The 20,369-nt window shown below is 37.6% G+C and overlaps 1 protein-coding gene across 1 annotated transcript in view; it reads left to right on the forward strand.

The window, feature by feature from the left end:
* DCDC1 (doublecortin domain containing 1) overlaps positions 1-20,369 on the forward strand; it is a 423,479-nt gene that overhangs the window by 322,318 nt on the left and 80,792 nt on the right. Inside the window, exons 19-20 of the mRNA XM_065944379.1 lie at positions 6,763-6,886; positions 11,337-11,518. Coding sequence (XP_065800451.1) covers positions 6,763-6,886; positions 11,337-11,518 — 306 coding nt within the window. The remainder of the gene's footprint in view (positions 1-6,762; positions 6,887-11,336; positions 11,519-20,369) is intronic.

Here is a 20,369-nt window from a genome sequence, read left to right on the forward strand (position 1 = left end):
CATGAATTGATGAAATGGCAATGAGAATTAGGAAAGAGATGAGCTATCAGTAGTGATGGCAGCCCATGAAAAGTTCCTCAGAGGTAAATAGCAGAAAAAGCAGTAAAAAGTTCAGAGGAAACACAGGAAAATGGAAAAGACTGGAGCCATGGAAATGACCAAGACTATATTAGAAAACATGTAGGTTAGGCTGCTCTGACAGGCATTCCAAAACTTTTAGGCTTGTGCAGAAGTTCATTTTTCTCTGCATTAAATTGACTGTGCCAGCTATTACTATCTCCCAGGCAGTGTAATGGAGAAAAGGGGCCAGGGGAGCGCTGGTCCAGTTGTTTTAAAGGTGAAGTCTGAGTGCTATGCATCATGTCCATGCACAGCTCACCTGGCTGCTACACCTAAGTTCAAGGAAACTTTGTCTTTATCTGGGTAGCCATGGTCCTTCTGGAAATCTATTATTACTAAAGGAAGGGAGAATTGATTTGGAGGATAACTATTCCTTCTTGATATGAATAGATAAGGCAATCAAGAGCTTTAAATGGTGAAGCACTTTGCTTTAAGCAAAAGAGTTGGCTCAACCTGACTGAGACTGGGAAATGAAAAGCTGTAACATGAAGCACTCTCCTCTAACTTTAACTCTGTGTCTTTAAAAGTCATATTTATTGGAGCTATTATATAACACCAAATGATTATATTCTTTTTCCATCTCTTGAAATGGCATCTTTCTTCCTCCCTCTCATTATCCCAAACTTTATTTTCCGTGTATACAAAATTCATGAATGCTTGGCAAGGATTCTTCCCTGACCCTGACACATTTCTTTCTGTAATGAGAAGCTCATATTATTTTCTTTCCATTAGGTCTACCTGTTATAACTCTATTGAAAGTGCTATTTTTTTCCATTACATATCATATTGTTTCCAAAAACTTTCCCAGGTATGTAATTTTTGCTTCTTCCTAAAATGCTGTAATTTTCCTGAGGGCAGAAGCCCTCTCTTTTGTGTTCCCTGTAGTGCCTAGCATAGTGCAGGGGAGAGAGAGCAGGTGCTCCATAAACAGTTGTTACTTAGTTTTATTTGCACGAAAGTTGATATAGTAACTTCAGGTAGTGGATACCCCAAAGATCTCAGGTACCAAAGCGAGTCTGTGAGGCCCAAATAGGTGATAAACAGATTGAAGAACTCAGAGACCACATAGGACTCCAGCATAAGCAAGTATTCTGAAGGAACAATGGGTTTTTTTGTTTGTTTACAAATCGTGTACTTGATGGAGATTTTACTGTACCTGCAAAGAAAGCTTTACTTTTACACAACTCTGAAACTCTCTGACTATGGGAGATAATGATAGGTTTTTAGTGCTGAATATAGATTACTTCTCTGTATCCAGAATCTAAATAACCAGGAAGCTCAGCCAACTAGAAAAGCAAAACAAAAGAGAGCAGGTCAAAGACTTTATGTTGGGGAAAAAAACTTGCAAGGAGATGTCAGGTGTGACTTTATATCCATTTGTATATCCCTTTATTTTTCTAAACTAAATATATACATATTCCTGGCAATTACCATTAATGTACTTTAGGTTTCCACTGTGTTTTAACAATTGATGTTTTTAAGGACTGTGAAATGTGCTAAAAAGCCTAATTGTTAATTTTCAATTGAGATGAATATAATATACAATTATGAAAATTATTATGAAATATGTATTCTTTTCAGGGTAATTGTTGGAACAATTTCTTACTCTTAAAAATTCCCAGTTATGCAAGATGGATGCATGATCGTTGAGTTCCCCCACTTAGCCTTTATTTGTCATTAAAATTCAGTCTCTGTTTTAAGTACTTTGCTAGTTATCAAAATAATGTAAAGAGATGGAGCAAATGGGGATATATAAAACAGAAGAACAAATTCCATGTGTATTCATTAGTTTCTACAAAATATTCCAGAAACAAAATGAGTAGAATAATGTCTAACATGCAGAAATTACTTGATTTTTGAACATTTTGGCTTGTAAATTAATGTACTATCAGTCTTCAGTGCCTTGTTTCTATTAGTGTAAAGTTATTTAAAATTTAAATCTTAAAAACAATTTGATTAAGCTCTTTAGCTTTAATATTCAATGTAAATTGCAAAATAAATATCTACAATATTGATACAGTGGTACTGGTAAAAACCTAAAGACTAATAACTGATGGATTCAGATTTCAGTTACGTGTCTAATCTCTGAACCCGTATACAATGTTTAAGAAGAGCTTGTGTACGTGGTTCCTGGTTTTGAATGATTTTTTCTCTGCCCAGAGGACTAGAATCTTAAAAAGCTTCAAACAGTTCAAATCTATGGCAATGTATTGGGCTATTATTAAACCCAATCAAAATACAATCAATTATGGACTTAGTTTTTGAGAGAAGAAGTATCTGTCAACTCAAATTCTGAGGAATGATCCTGGGTTTTTCTTAAATCTTTTAGTTTATATGAATCCAGGAAAATATTTTAACTTTGGTCATACTTCTGTCCATGGAGGTAGATACTTGTGAAGTATCATAAATAGAATTTTACTTTTAATGAAAAGGCAGTATACTAATAAAGATAGCATTTTAAATAAACAAACTTGCTTTTGAACCTTATTTGGTTACCTTGTAGCATGGTGTACCTGTGTGTGTGTGTGTGTGTGTGTGTGTGTGTGTGTGTGTGTGTGTGTGTGAGACCAAGTAAGTCCTTTCAAAACATGAGATGCTTTATTTTATATAATGTTTCAATAATAAAAGACAATTGTTTAGGAATACCCTCTTTTATACTGAAGAGAAGAATGAAAAATATTACATAAGTTCTCAGAAAGGCAAGAAAAAGGCTGCCTGCAAACATTGCACGAATCACTGTCTCCACCTAGTGCTGACTTCCAGGAATTAAGATTCCAGGGTCCTTAATGATGCTGTAAAGTTCTAATTTATGTTATGCACATGTACAGTCATTATAGTGCGGCCAGCTAGTGCCATTACAGTTAAGGATCTGTCAGCTCTTCATTTATAAGACATACTATTAAGAGGTCTATTGCTTTTATATAAAAGCTCATACTGTGCTGGCACTCTGCAGTAGAATGGCCTTTGTTCCATGTTAATGTTTATTAACAGTGTAAGCTGAACTTGACCAGGTCTTTTTAAAGGCACTCTGATAGGCTGAAGTTATATAGGCACTGCAATCTAAAGGATGAATCTTTTCATCAACAACCTGTCCTTTATGTGTTAGTCGCTCAGTTGTGTCCGACTCTTTGCTACCCCAAGGACTGTAGCCCACCAGGACTCTCTGTCCATGGGATTCTCCAGGCAAGATTACTGGAGTGGATTGCCAATTCCCTTACTCCAGAGGATCTTCCTGACCCAGGAATTGAATACTAGTTTCTTGCATTGCAGGCAGATTCTTTACCACTTGAGCTACAGGGAATAGTAATTGCCCTACATGCATCAGACCAATGGCATCTAAAAAATGCAACAGATCTTGGATTTTAATAGGCTGTATTTCCCACCCTCTGACACTCAAGAAAGTGTGAAAAGTGAAGGTATTAGTCACTCAGTCATGTTTGACTCTTTGTGACCCCATGGACTATGGCCCGCCAGACTCCTCAGTCCATGGAATTCTCCAGACAGGAATACTGGAATGGGTAGTGGGTAAACCATTGCTTTCTCCAGGGGACCTTCCTAATCCAGGGATCAAACCCAGGTCTCCTGCATTGCAGGCGGATTCTTTACCATCTGAGCCACCAGGGAAGCCCTTGGCACTCAAGAGGAGACTAACACTTTTGGCTACTAATGGGAGAAAAGAAAGAGAATATGGTCTCATGGAAGTCAAATTAAGTCAGGTCAAGTCAGAGAAAGTGTTCTGAGAAAGAGGGAAGGATCATGTTGAACACTGCTCTTAGTTCACTTATGTCTTGAGAAATGATCTTGGGCTTTGGTGATGTTAAAATGCTGATGGGGCATTTTTGCTGGAGTTTCAGAGATGAGAATCTAATTGGAATTGGCTTAAGAGGAAAAGGGAGGAGAAGAGATGAGGGACTTCCCTGGTGGTCCCGTGATTAAGACTCCACACTTCCAATGCAGGGGGTGTGGGTTCAGTCCTGGTCAGGGACCTAAGATTCCATGTGCTGTGTGGCACAGACAGGAAATAAAAATAAGAATAATAAATTTTAAAAGAAGAAAAATAGATGAGCATTTTAGGGAATATGCTGTATAAGAGCCAGAGAAGGCAATGGCACCCCACTCCAGTACTGTTGCCTGGAAAATCCCATGGATGGAGGAGCCTGGTAGGCTGCGGTCAATGGGGTCGCAAAGAGTCAGACACGATTGAGCAACTTCACTTTCACTTTTCACTTTCACACATTGGAGAAGGAAATGGCAACCCACTCCAGTGTTCTTGCCTGGAGAATCCCAGGGACGGGGAAGCCTGGTGGGCTGCCGTCTATGGTATCACACGGAGTTGGACACGACTGAAGTGACTTAGCAGCAGCAGCAGCTATATAAGAGCACAAAGAAATAAGGCAACAACTGGAAGTGTTTATTTTTTAAAAAGTGTTTTTTTTAAGTGTTTTTTTATTTTTAAAGATATCAAGCTGTCAGACATTATGCAGATGGAATGACCAGAAAGGAAGGAAAATTAATAGTTCAGGGTTGGAACAGAGTCCTAGATGAGAGAAGATAAGGATCTGGACACAAACAGAAGTGTTGGTCTTAGAGTGGACCACACAGCTCTACTGTAGTTGGAGGTCAGGCTCTTAGGTGGGAAAGAGGAAGCCTTTCCTGCCACCACCACTCCTCGTATCCAGGCCCCCCAAACTCCCAGCAGGCTTACTCAGGAAAGCCAGTTCCTTGAACACAGGTTTGGACACTGCAGATGCTTCTGAGGAGGCGGGGTGAGCTCAGAAAACTTTTAGGCTCGGATGACCTTCACGTGTGCTAGGAAATTATGAGCAGTGTGATGGGCTGCTCCTTACTGTCCTTCATTAATCAGTGACTTATCATATTAGTAAATGTCCATCATTTCATCTCTAGGCTATTACTTAACTATAGTGATTATTCTCTTGCCATAGTGTTAAATTTTATTGGCTAATATTGAATTAGGAATTTCACATCTTTGATTTTAAGTAAGGTTGTTGATTTAGTTCTTAAATTACCAGTGACTGACTTTATTATGAAGCCTATCTCCCATTCATGGAATGAGAAAGCTAGTTTTCTGCATCTTTATGATTTAGAATGTTTCACATAGTATGAAAATGATATGTTCCATGCCCTGTGAGGTTATGTGAGTAAGAGCACATTTTCTATTTCAGATCTTTGAAGGTTTTAAAAAAATTGCTTCATAAGTTTTGCATTTATTAACATATACATTCATAATATACTCCTAATCTTCTCGGTGCTGAATATTTAGCTTGATTTTTCTATGTGCTATGTATATTTTTAAAATCTAAATTTACTTGCATGAGATTTTCTATTTTAATTTTAATTTTTTAAAAAATTTGTTTAAAATTCTACTCAGTTCAGTCACTCAGTTGTGTCCGATTCTTTGCAACCCCATGGACTGCAGCATGCCAGGCTTACTATTCTATTTTCTAATTATCTATTTATATTTAAATCTTTGCTACTTTCTTTCATCTATTTTCCATTGGATACATTTAAAGTAAATTATTGAGTGAATGCTTTTTTAATTTCTTTTCTCTATTTAGCCCTTAATACATAAGCATTTAACATTATAAATTTATCTTTGAATATAATTCTAAATGTATTCTTCAAGTCTTTGTGATTATTATTTCATTGCTTCTAAATAGGTATTGATTGTGTTATTTTTTTCCTCTATCAGGGATAATATTAATAGTATTTTGGGACAGAGAATGTGTTTTTAAAATTATCTTGTGGTTGAAGTTGTAAACTTTAAACTTTCATTTATATCTAATTTTATTCTGTCATTTGCCACAAAGTATAGCTTGTTCCATTTTCATTTTAAAACATTATTGAAGTTTGCTTTGTTAGTATGTGGAAATATTACAAATGTTGCAAGAATTATTGAGAAAGACACATTTCCTGTTAATAGACTAAAATGTCTGTAAGTAAGTGGTCATAGTTACATTCACTAGTTTTAGCAGTCAGATACTTTATCCTTATTTGTTATTTAAGACATTTTACCTAGTAGTTCATAATCTATTGGTGATGTAATGACATCTCCCACACTGATTACATCCATGTTGGTTTCTCTTTGAATGTCTAAAAAGTTTTGTTTGAATTTTTTCTGTTAGTATGTTATTTATGTCATTGCTATCATAAATTGACTATTATTCTACTTTGCCTTTTGCCTCAAATTTCACTGTTGATTATAACAGTGCCAATTTTTCCTGATTTTTAAAAATGTATTCTTTCATTTAAAATTACTTTTATTTACGTGTCTTGTTGGGGCTTCCCAAGTGGTGCTAGTGTTCAAGAACTTGCCTGCCAGTGCAGGAGATATGGGAGATGCGGGTTCAATCCCTGGGTTGGAAAGGTCCCTTGGAGGAGGAAATGGTAACCTGCTTCAGTATTCTTGCCTGGAAAATTCCACGGACAGAGGAGTCTGGCGGGCTACAGTCCATGGGGCTGCAAAGAGTTGGACATGACTGAGCGACTGAGCACATGTCTCTTGTACACAGTAAATTATCAGACTTTTAAAAATTCAGAGTTTTTGCCTACCTAATAAGAAATACTCAATGATTATTTTATAGTGATATTTAATCTTGCTAAATTCTTTTTCTTTTGTTTTAGGTGGGCCATAAAACATAAAGGAGCGAGTAAGCCAGGCCAATGGAAACATTCCAGAGTTGAAAATCCTCTCTGGAATAAGCTTACCTACATGTGGCCAGTCCTTCCCACTGGTCAACTTAATGAGGTACTGTTTAGCGTAAGGACATTGTTGTTGAGACTTATTTTAAGGTCCAGTATGTGATCAACGTGTGTGAAAACACCCATGCAGTTTTTGATTTACAGTTGCTAGATGCAAGTGATCGATTGATTCTGTCATTCCATCAATTAATAAGAAAGAAGTATTTAAGTCATCAATTATGGGATGGATATGAAATTTATTTCTTGTAGTCTGTCAAGTTTTGTTTTATACATTTTGAAATTTGGTTCTAGACACACAAGTGTTCAGAAATATTTTATCATCCAGGTGAATTAAAACTTCTGACATGTAGACCCTCTCTAGCTCTAGTAAGCTTTTGAATTATCCAACACTAATAGAAATATCTTTTTTGTTGTTGTTGCTACTTGCCTTATATATCTTCTTTTTATCCTTTTAGTTTTCATATTTGTACATTCTTCTATTTTAGGATGGCTCTCCAGTAATCAGCATACAGTTAAGTTTAAAAAACAATTTTGACAATCTTTATGTATAAACTAAGGGTTTTATTATTTTCTACTCATTGTAATGACATATATTTAGATTAGTTTGTATCTTTTCTCTGTTTCATTTTTCTCCAATGTTACATCTCAATCCTTCCAACTGGGATTACTTTCCTTTTGCCTAATATATGCCGTTGTTTTAGTCATTGGTATCAAACAGGTTTTACTTAGTTTATTTAAAATATTATTTTTATATTTTCTTTTATGAAGTAAATTTATTTTTCTTTCAAATTGTTAATTTTCTTTTCATCTTTATGTAATGTGCTGAAAGTTCAAGTATGGGCCAGCCCATGTTGTGAATTCTCAATGAAGATTTTTTTCTTCCACCCAGAGAAAATGTTTGAGATGGTGTGTTTTACTTGCAACCACCTGAGAGTCATTCTCTCTGGTTTGCCTTTTCAATGAAATTTATCCTTTTGTGATTCTTGTTTTCTAAGAGGAGTTCTCCTGTTAGACTTCCCAGGGCTGGGCCCTGAAATTTGTTTCCTGCACCATTTCTCTCAAGGCCATGGAAGCAGAAGTTTGCTGGGTTTGGAAAACTCCCTCATAGCAAAATTCAGTTTTAGCACTCTACCTCTCTGGGTCTGTAGTATGTCTTGCTTTATTGCCAGGTCAGTGATATGTTCTAAAAGATTTTTTTTTAATGTATCACTTCTTTAGTTGTTTTGTCACATTTTCTGGTCTCAATCTAGTTTTTTCTTTGCCTTTAAATCACAATTCCCTGTGCTTCTTCAATGATTGAAACAATGAGTCTCAGAACTTTAAGGGAAGGACAGATGTAGACTGAAACCAAGAAGTCATTGCCTAGGGGCCCAAATATGCCCTTATACTTAGATTGTGGTGAAGCAACATCTGGGCTTCCCTGATGGCTCAGAGGTAAAGAATACACCTGCGAGGACAGGAGCTTCAAGGGACACAGGTTCGATCCCTGGGTCAGGAAGATCCCCTGGAAGAGGACATGTCAGTCCATCCCAGTATCCTTTCTGGGAAAATCACATGCAGAGAGGAGCCCGGTGGGCTACTATCCATGGGTCACAAAGAGTCAGACACAACTGAGCACACAGAAGCAACAGTCTAGAAAGTTGAGGGTTTTTTGTTGTTGCTTTTGTTTTGTTTAGGAGATAAAGGAGGAGTTCTTAAAGATACCAGGGGCTGTGGTTTGGGTAGCCTGAGCCAGGGGCTAGATGAATGATGTGTCTAAGATTCAGGTACAGCGTCGTGAGGGCCATCATGGAGCCAAGGGTGGAAGGGTCGCGCAGAGACAAACAAGCCCAGCGTAGTCCAAGGGAAAAAATGTGAGTTCTGCTAGTTGTAGGCTTTTCTTCAGAGGCTCAGAAAGGGCAGAGGCTAAAACCAAGAGAAGCAGAAAGGATAGCTTACTTCTCAGCTGGAGGTGGATGTGTCAGCAGGTTGCCCAGTAGCCAACGAGGAGAAGAGGCACAGGTCTTAAAATCAAGGCCAAGTACCACAAATAGACGGTGAAGGACTTCCCTAGTAGCTCAGATGGTAAAGCATCTGCCTGCAATGCAGGAGACCTGGGTTTGATCCCTGGGTTAGGAGGATCCCCTGAAGTAGGAAATGGCAGCCCTTCCCAATATCCTTGCCTGTAAAATTCCATGGACAGAGGTGCCTGGCAGGCTACAGTCCATGGGGATCGCAAAAAGTCGGACACGACTGAGTGACTAAATTCTCCTCTATAGACAGTGAACTCCTTTTCCCAATGATATATGGTTTTTTGAACTTTCATCCATACCCAGAGATCACACTGAGGAAGGGGAAAGGAAGGGCATATCCTTGAAAAGAAATAAAGTTTTGATGAGAAGTTTAAATATGTATTAAATGTGTATTTTAAATATGTATCAAAAATGTATTAAATATGTATCAAAAAATACAGTGCTAAAAATAAAGCAACAAAAAAAAGGCCTTTCCAACTTGGCAGAAACAGGGGACACTTCTAATTGGAATATCAAGATTCCCTCCCACCTAAGGGTGACAGGGTTGCCGCATAAAGTGTACTTTCTTGGAAAGAGAGAAAAAGGTAATGATGGTAGACTTCACATATACTGTGCTTATATATATTTTTCAATATAGTATACAGGTAGAGTAATTCAGTTAATTAATTAATTGACTTAAATGGTGAATGGTAGTTATATTAGGAAACCCAAGTTAATCATGTTCCTTTTAACACATACCTTTTAAAACAATAACATTTTTACTGTGTGTGTTAAGTTGCTTCAGTCTTGTCTGACTCTTTGTGACCCTGTCGATGGACTGTAGCCTTCTGTCCATGGGATTCTCCAGGCAAGAATAGTGGAGTGGGTTGCCATGTCCTCCTTCAGGTGATCTTCCTGATGCAGGGATCGAACCTGAGTCTCATATCTCCTGCGTTGGCAGGAGGGTTCCTTACCTCTTTACCATAGTGCCATCAATAGTCTAGAATTTGACAACTAAATGATCTTGGGAATGAAAATGGATTACCTCACAGTTCTCTAGGCATTTAAACAGGAACAGTAGATTTGGGGTGGAAGAAGTCCCTATAGTCCAACAAAACCCTGACCTTGGCTTGTAAACCAAACAGAAAGGACTAAGGCAACTAAATTAGATAAAATGATAGAAATTGACCATGCATTTCAAAATGACTCAGTCTAAGAGTCCTCTTATTTCTTGAAATGTTTGCAGAAGAGGAAAAAAAAAATATTTACCAAGCAGGGAACAGACTTTGTTCTCAGTCAAATAAAATTCACTCTACTTGACTTCAAGTTTGAATTCATCTAATATGACGGATTTCAACATAATTGACTTTTTAAGTGAAAAGATGATTTTATTCATTTGTAATTAGGCAGACTTAATTTTTTCTTGGAAAGACTACATATAAATAGACTGTAATTAGGAAATGTGACATTCATCTTGTGGGGTTCAGAACACTTTGATCACTGTAAGCATATATGTTAATTTTATTCCAGATTTAATCTACTGGCTTTATTACTTATCTAACCACTATTTATTATATATTTAGGCAATGGATACAGAGCAAAAAAAGGGAGACAGAGCAAGAAAAGAGAGACATGATACCTACCTTCATGGAGCTTACAGTTTAAGATGTATGAGGCTGTGTGTCAAAAAGAAAAGAACCAAATATATTCTTTGCCAAATAAATATATTTGGGGAATACTCCATAAAACAAAGTGAGATGAAAGAGATGATAAGGTTTAAACAAATTCAGATGTTTCAGTTGTAGAATTTGGTTACTTTGCATTCATTCATTCATTCATACATTTATTTATTTATTCATGTATTATTCAAATATCCCTGGTGGCTCAGATGATAAAGAATCTGCCTGCAATGCAGGACACTTGGGTTTGATCTCTGAGTCAGGAAGATTCCCTGGAGAAGAGAATGTCAACCCACTCCAATATTCTTGCCTGGAGAATCCCATGGACAGAGGAACCTGGCTGGCTCCAGTCCAAGAGTCAGACAGGACTTAACAACTCACACTTTCACTTCCAAATATATTCTTCTTTGCCAAACAGACTTAGTTTAAGATGATATTTGGGTTGTGAAACCACTTTTCATACATTCTTCCTTTTTTCATGTTGACTAGAGATATTTTATACAGAAGCAAAAAAAAAAAAAAAATCCAAGTTAATTCAGTTCTGTATTTCCAGAATGATGTTTCTCCAAAAGGGAGAAAATCTTGCGTGTAGTAACATAACACAAGTTGTTCATGCATTTAAAAAATTGACATCTTTCCTCTTTATTAAAATAAAATATTAATTAGAATCATCTGGAACATCTTAGGTGCCCAATACATGATGATGAATGTTTGATGAATGAATAAAAGATTAAAGGTATAAGCAAGTGTGCTTATTTTTAAAATATGTGCAGAAATGACTCTTCCTGTTCACTTATTATCAATTTTCTTGTCATTCTTTCTGAAGGAATTTGATTGGCCAATAGAAGGACTGCTTCTTCCAAACAGTCCTCCCGTGAAGAAACCCACCCATAAGGCACCAGAGCATTATGTCCCTGTGAGACTCAGGGTTTTGCGGAATGGAGACAAGAACAAAGCCAGGGCCCTTGTTATAATCAGTCCAGACATCTCACCTGGGCGGAAAACGCAGTAAGAACAACTTGTTCATATTTCTCATCACGCACACTTTCTAACTTTTACAGATTTTAGTTGTCTTGATTACAGGAGTTTTTTTCCCCCTCCCTGGGAAAATTCTATGTTTGTTCTATTAAAAGGTTTCTGTATTGATATCTGAAAGTGTCACCTACCAATTGGCACTTGTCGTCTGCCTCTACAAGGATTAAATCCTGAGTGACTGCAGTTGCTGACTTTCAACGCTCTGTGAAAGGAGTTCAGGGTGGAGAGCAGAAACGAGACACTCTGTGCTCTGGGTAAAACTGGCCAATCAGGTCTGCGGATAGATATTTTCAGGAGACGATTTTATGAGTGTAATTCTCGTATCACGTCGTATCTAGAAGAGCACTAAAATCGTTCATAATGACATCTGCTCCTCATGACTAGCAATAACCTTCTGCAAAAAAATATGTGCTTGATTACAGGTATTCTTCCTTCACCAGAATCCCATATAGACCTGTCCCCCTACCTCTTTGGAGCAGTTCTCAGATATCTGAGGTGCCCTCTCCTGGCCTATCATCCTCATTTTGCCCTAAATAAAACTTAGCTCACAACTCTCAGGTTGTGCTTTTCTTTTAAAGTCAACAGAGGTAAAAATAGATACTAAGATTCATTTAGTGTCTTTATTTATTTAATTTCGTTTTGGCTGTGTTGGGTCTTTGTTGCTGCCGGTGGACTTTCTGTAGCTGCGGAGAGCAGAGGCTGCTCCTCGTTGTGGTGTGCAGGCTTCTCATCGCGGTGGCTCCTCTGTTGGCAGAGCACAGACTCTAGGCGTGTTGCCTTCAGTAGTTGCAGCTTTCAGGCTCTAGAGTGCGGGTTCAGTGGTTGAGGCACACAGGCCTAGTTGCTCTATGGCTAGATTCACTTAGTTCCTGTATCAGGAACTGAATTTGCGCACTATTGATTCAGGCTGGCCATGGGAGAATGTAATGAGTTGCAAATAAATAGCTCTGATGAAAAAGGTTGTCTGATCAGTATCTATTTTGAATTAGCATTGTTATTTGCATTCATTAATGTATTTTGAAATAACTGAGCTCGTTAATTGCTTCTTAAATATAATTTTATAATTTCTTATTTAAGTTTATATTTAGTTATTGTTTACATTATTTATTTAAGTTATTATTACAGACAAGTCTTTAGATTTTCACCCTTGGAATATTTAATGAACAAGCATTTGCTAAGTTGCAAGTCACTTTAGTCGTGTCCGACTATGTGTGACCCCATGGACGGCAGCCCACCAGGCTCCCCCATCCCTGGGATTCTCCAGGCAAGAGCACTGGAGTGGGTTGCCATTGCCTTCTCCAATGAACAAGCATAGCTTTACATAATCTATATTCTTGCCTTGAAATGGCATTTTAAAAGTGCACCATTCTAGAAAAGCATCAATTTCCACTTTAACTTATGTTACAAAGTTGGAATAAAATCTTCCGAAACAGCCAGTGTTTCTCCAACATTAAAGAAAAGTCACCTACTATATTTTCATAATATTTTATGACAAAAGAAATCACAGATCAGTGTAAACTCTGATGTAAAGAATGAGTTAAACACATTGTTTCTAATATTATTAGCAGTGATATTACCTCTTGACCTTTCTTTTGATATGTTTAGAATATTTGAGGCTGCTGATAATAGTTTAATATTACTTTCTTCACATTGATTAAAGATACTTCATACATCGCTGAACAATGAGTAACATTCAGATTGGCTGTCCACTGAACTGCCTGTATAGATGATAAAGTAAAAAATTAATCTTGACTAAAGTAAAGTCAACCCTGAAATTGAAATCTTTGACGCATTCATTTCATAATTAGTTCATTCTACTAAAATGTAAAATGTGAGGGCAATGCTCCTCAAGTATATATGACTTTTTTTAACATGAAAAACTAACAAATAATTTCTGTCCTTTCCTATCTTTAACTGTGTCTCAAAATTATATACAGATTTGATCTGACCAATTTATGTTTTTAAATACATGGTTCAATCTGGTGATACAGACATAATTTTAGAGATTTATTACTTTGGACAGCTATTCTAGTAAAGAGTATGTGAAACTCTCTGCTATGTTCATGGAAGAGTGTGTCCTGGTTAATCAAATATTCACTTTGTTCTTTACATGAATTACTGGAGTGGGTTGCCATTTCTTTCTCCACTATATGAATTAATTATTCCTAAATGATTAAAATACGCTGGCATACACTTGACATTAAAACTCTACTGAATATCATTTAATTTTTCTTCACTGATTCAGAAAATTCTTTTCAGGATCATCAATAGCATTCCTCTAACTTCTCTCCAAGCTACATGTAGGTGCTGGTAACAGAAGATTTAATAAGGAGTGTTTTGGCTAACATTACAGGGAGGCTGTGTTGCCTGGCTCCAGAGGACACTGTTCACATATTCTCTGTGAATAGTGTCCCAGAGTTGTGCAAGGTGGAAGCCCTGCTGTGCTACTTTTAATATATCCATGCAACATGTCTCTTCTGGAAGAAATAAATGCCAATGACATGTAAGCATACATTACTTGCATTAACCTGAGACTTACTTATAAGAGAGTTGGGCTGTTTACTGTCTTCACCAGCAAAATCGGGTTAGAATGATGAAACATAGATCCATTTTAATTGAATTCTGCCCTGAAGTGAAATGAAAATCGTTCAGTCGTGTCTGACTCTTTGCCACCACATGGATTGTACAGTGGATGGAATTCTTCAGGCCGGAATACTGAGTGGGTAGCCGTTCCTTTTCCCAGGGTATCTTCTCAACCCAGGGATCAAACCCAGGTCTCCCATTATGCAGGCAGATTCTTTACCAGTTGAGCCACCAGGGAAGCCCAAATTCTGCTCCGGTAGCATGCTATTCTTTAATTGTTTACTAATTCATTTTAGACAGCTTTGAGGGAGCTTTTGTTGTTGGTTCCTCCATCAAGGAAGATCATACAGATACTGAATTGTCATGATCTTAGTAAGAAGATCTTCTCCATTAGTTCTTGATAACAGTGTCAAGTTCATATAAATTAAGGATTGTGATTTCTTATGTCTCACATAAACTTTCTCAGAACCTTAAACAAGGAAAATTTTATAATTTTAAAATATAAATATTTTAGTGAATTGTTAAAGGAAAGGCTCAGCATAAGTTATTAACTTTACATATTATATAATTTCAATGTACAGAGATATTACTTATTAGTAAGTTAGGATTCTTTCAAACTCCTTAATAGAGCTTTAAGAACCCTTTATGACCTGTTTCCATATATTTGTCTAGCTCTTTATCACCACTACCCCCAATTCTCATTCCTAAATCCTCTCAACTTCCAACACCTCTCATTTGCCTTATTAATAAAGGTATATTGAGAATGAGCTTGGACTTCATTTCTAGTTGTTGACTCTAAACCTGACATCCCATCCCCACCCCTGAGCTACCTGTAGCTTCTCTGAACTCCGTTGCTCTGACTACTTTGCGCTTTTCACCAGGGTTGCTTCTGCCACTGTCTGTGCTGTGATTATCTGCTTATGTCTTCATCCATGAGAGAGACAGGACCGGTGTGTTCTTCATCCATATATCTGCTGTCTGCTATGGTCATGGAACTGTGTGTCTCAGTTAATCAGTTATTAAGCTGTTTTATTCACCATGTGATTCAGGGTCACAAATTTAGTGCTGGTTGAATGAGTAAATGAATTAATGGTTGACTACACTTGATTAGACTTTCTTGGTGGCTCAGACAGTAAAGAATCTCCTGAAATTCAGGAGACTTTGGTTTGATCCCTGGGTCAGGAAGATACCCTGGAGAAAGGAATGGCTACCGACTCCAGTATTCTTGCATGGAGAATTCAACTGACAGAAAAGCCTGGTTGGCTATAGTCCATGTGGTAGCAAAGAGATGGACATGACTGAGTGACTAACATAACATTTTATATTTGATTAAATTTCAAATCAATGAATGAATGAATAGCTATGTTTAAACACTGTATCTTTCATTTAATGTAATATGAAGATTCTAAAACTACAGAAGACTGTCTTACCAAAAAATTTGAACAATGTGTATTCCAATTATTTTTCTATGATCATCATTATTGATTTTTCATTAAAAATATTTTAGGTTTGGATTGATACTGAAACAGTATCTGAGTAACATGAATAAACATATGAATATGAACAGTGTATGACTAAAATATCAAAGGCAAAATGAATGTAATCTTTGCATTTTCTTCAAAGTTGATAAATTCACATCTTGAGTGTTCAACATTATTGTAAAAGGATTCAGATATTGAAATTTTATTTTCCTATATAAATTATTCATAGTATAAATGTTTGTGAAGTTTAATATTTAATTGTGATAGTATTTGAAACCCTATTTTTTAAGAAAGGCATATTTTTTAGGGTCAGTTCAGTTCAGTTGCTCAGTCGTGCTTTGACTCTGCAACCCAATGGCCTGCAGCACATGAGGCCTCCCTGTCCATCATCAACTCCTGGAGCTTGCTCAGACTCGTGTCCATCGAGTCAGTGATGCCATCCAACCATCTCATCCTTTGTCATCTCTTTCTCCTCCTGCCTTCAATCTTTCCCAGCATCAGGTCTTTTCTAAAGAATCAGTTCTTCACATCAGGTGGCCAAAGTATTGGAGCTTCAGCTTCAGCATCAGTCCTTCCAATGAATATTCAAGATTGATTTCCTTTAGGATTGGCTGGTTTGGTCTCCTTGCTGTCCAAGGGACTCTCAAGAGTCTTCTCCAACACCACAGTTCAAAAGTATCAGTTCTTCAGAGCTCAGAGCTTTCTTTAGGGTCCAGCTGTCACATCCATACCTGACTACTGGAAAGACCATAGCTTTGACTAGATAGACCTTTGTCGGAAAAGTAATGTCTCTGCTTTTTAATATGCTGTCTAGGTTGGTCATAGCACAGGAGAAAGTGTCTTTTAGCTTCAGAACTGCAGTTACGATTCACAGTGATTTTGGAGCCCAAGAAAATAAAGTCTGTCACTGTTTCCATTATTTCCCCATATATTTGCCATGAAGTGATGGGACCGGATACCGTGATCTTAGTTTTTTGAATGTTGAGTTTTTAGCCAGCTTTTTCATTCTCCTCTCTTACTTCATCAAGAGGCTCCTTAGTTGCCCTTCACTTTCTGTCATAAGGGTGGTGTCATCTGCATATCTGAGGTTATTAATATTTCTCCAGCAGTCTTGATTCCAGATTGTGCTTCATCCAGCCCAGCATTTTTCATGATGTACTCTGCATTGTAAGTTAAATAAGCAGCGTGACAGTATATAGCCTCGATGTTCTGCTTTTCCAATTTTGAACCAGTCTGTATTTCCATGTTCCATGTCTAGTTCTAACTGTTGCTTCTTAACTGTTGGTTTTTTAGGGTAAATCATGATAAATCAAAACTTCATGATTTGTTCACATACTGTAACAAGCTGAATGATATTTGGCAGTGTATCCTGACATATCAGTCTAATCTTGGATTGTTTTTTCCAGATATGTTGGCCCTGAAAGGAAAGGGAATGTGAAAAATTTTGTCACTAAATATTCTGATGCAGAGACAAACCAGACTGGACTTCACCAGCTTTTGGAGAGGTAAATAATAGCCTAAATGCAAAGGTATACTCCATTCCAGTGCCTGGATGATTATAGCAGAAATATATATGTACCTACATAAGAAAACAATTGTTAATATAATGATTCTGGAGTTTTTTCTGTGAAGTTTATAAGCTATGTGAGTACATTATAAGTAACATTTCCCCCCCAGATTTCTAGGTCTTATGATTTTCTCCTAGTTTCTGAACTACCAACTCTATAAATGTACATTTTTCCCATTAAAAATATATTTCACAATTTTATAGCACTTGGTTTGAATTTATTTGTATTGAGGACAGAGTAGTTGTCTATTTAAATCACTTTTTAAGTGTTAGAAATCTATGTTTCTGAAGTACATTGTAATTTTTCTTTTGATCAGTATATTTTTACCCAAATAAGAATTATTCCCATAGACTTTGATAACCGTTCAAAGGCAGAATATGTGATATAAGCTTTTTGCAAAATATGTCTTCTTCAATATGAGAGGGCAGTTATACAGAATTTAAGGAAAATTATGCTAGCCTTCAGTAATTTAATAATTCACTATAGACAGTTTTGAGAATCTTTGTTGCTGGTGATTCTTCCATCTACAAAGCCTAAGGAAGATCTAACATAATAAGCATAATAATCCCCATTGAGAAATAATAGGTATAGACCATTTTGTTGATATCTCAATTTGCAGGCAACATGGAGTATTGGAAAAACCAGTCCTGAGAGAGTGAAGTCAGAGATAAAACTCTGCTTTTCTGGATTCTCTGTAAATCAAAGCCTCATGGTTATCAGTCCTAACTTCTGGTGTCAGAGTCGGAGGATTTCATTTCTAGGACCTTTCCTCCCATGCAACAGAGAAATCCTGAACCACTCACTGAGCATTTCAGTCTGTTTCTTCCCTGTTATTCTATGATGATGCCCTCTCAGGAGGCCATATGCTGTAGTAAAAAGACCCAGAGAGTTTTAGGTTTGAATTTCAGCTTTTGAACTCACCAATTTTGTGACCTTGGGCACCAGGCTCAGTTGCATCATCCATAAAATGGGCTTCTCAGAAAAGGTGTGAGAATTCAGCAAGAGAGTAGATATGAAGTGCTTGCAGTGCATGGTCTGTTTTAACAATATGTTGCTGACTTTTATGTGTCAGATGCTTTGCAGGTATTCACACATTTAATCTGTACAATATCCCTATAAGAGAAGTACTGCTCTGCCTACCTTTTACAAATGGGGAAAATTAGGCTCAGAGAAGTTAAGTAGCTTCTCCAAGGTTACAGAGCCTATTCATGAGAAGGCTAGAGTTTGAACCCAGTCAATTTGACTCCAAAGTCCACATTCCTTATTAGGCACTTAAGAGTCAGTTCCTTTCTTTTCTCTCCATTGATGCTGGCTGGCACATGAACTAGCTAAAGGAATTCAACACAGAGGAAGCAGCTAATCTCTAGCACAGCAGCTACTCAGACCAATTTAATTCAGCACTATTAAACTAGGGTTTCCAAGAACAGAAGGAAGAAAAATCTGCCAACTTCTTATCCAGTCTCTTCTCCCAGTTGTCCTAAAACTGGATACTGCAGTAGTCCAAAATTCTCCCAGGAAAATGTGAGTGGGAGCAGGTTATGATGATGGTAACTCTCCTTAGGTCATGCTTGGATCTAGAGTAAGTGGCAGAATCTTTGAGTAGCATCCACAGAAAATTAAGCAAATCTTTCAACTGGGGCTCAATCTTCTTACAGTCCCCCCTCCCCCACCCATCCCTCCACCCCGACAACTCCTATGAATGAGAAACCTGGCCCAGACCTCACCAATCCATCAGCCTCCAGGATTGTGACAGGAGAAGCAGAGACTGAATTCCCACTGGCTTATTTCTTTCTAAGACCTCTCAGAAAAATGGAAGCCTAATTACTGACTTAAATGTCTTTATGCCATCTAAAGAAATAAAGTTGAGAAATATTTTTCATACAGCTGGGTTTTCTTGACTTTCAAAGTCACTTCTAACTCATTTACTATAGACTACATTTTAATAAAAAAACAGCATTCTTTTGGACATGCCCCATCATTCTGTTTAGCTCTTCTTCCCCTTCCCCGCAATTCTACCTCCTTACCTCTGCTGTAAATGACTATATGAACTCCACCTTCCACCTCGAGCACACCTTCCACTTTTCTGACAGTTCTTTTTCTAAAAAGCAGATCTGACTGCACCATTCCTCTGCCATAATACCCCCAATGGCTTTCTGATACTTATGGGATAGAGGTCATGTTCATTAGTCTGGCATCCTAAGTGGTTCCCAATTGTTTCCTATCTTCTTTACCAGCGTTATCTGGCTCCACCTCCTGTCCACAAACCCAGCTCCAGCCACGTAAAACTTCTCTGCGTCCTAACTCTACTTGGTGAACTCCTGTTTTTTCATCAAGGTCCACCCCTAAAGGTCACTTCTCTAGCTGAGGCTTCCCTGGAGGAATTCGTTGTTTTTCCTCTGTGTTCTCACAACACTCTGGCCAGGTGCCTGTGACAACTCCGTTAGTTCATATTACACTTCAGTTACCGACCAGTCTTTCCCCCTGACTAGAGAGGAAGCCCCCCCACGAAACAGGGCAACTGTATCATTCATCTCGATATCCACAAGGCTGGCTCAGTGCTTGTTTGAGGAGGAAAATTAAAGGGCTATTAGGAATCACTTCTGGTGGAGAGAGATGAGGACCTACTGGGTGATGGATGTAACTTTGGAGAAAGAGTAGAGCTTCAACAGCAAAAGCTGAGTAAGGTGTTTTATATGGAAGCAAGAACAAGAGAAAAGACCCACAAATAGGAAAGTATAGGGGCATGTTGGGACTTTCCTGGAGGCTCAGATGGTAAAGAATCTGCCTGCAATGTGGGAAGAATCTGCCTGCAATGCGTGAGACCTGGGTTCAATTCCTGGATTGGGAACATCCCCTGGAGAAGAGTACGGCTGCCCACTCCAGTATTCTAGCCTGGAGAGTTCCATGGGCTGTATAGCCCATGGGGTCACAAAGAGTCAGACATGACTGAGCGACTTTCATTTCACAGGAGCATGTTGAGGAGTGAAAAGTCAATAATGATATATTTTTTTATTGCTTGTCAATCATGCTTGGCATTGTGCTAATAAGCACATTTCATAATCAACCCTTAATCGTCACAACAACCTTGACAGGTAAGAAATTTAGGCTTAGAGAGTTTAAATAATTTGTCCAAGTCCTACACCTGAAGAGGGGGAATGAAATTCAAAAGGCATCTGATAGATTCCAGGACTG

This window comes from Muntiacus reevesi, chromosome 9 (genome assembly GCF_963930625.1).
Source record: "Muntiacus reevesi chromosome 9, mMunRee1.1, whole genome shotgun sequence".
NCBI classification, from domain to species: Eukaryota; Metazoa; Chordata; class Mammalia; order Artiodactyla; family Cervidae; genus Muntiacus; species Muntiacus reevesi.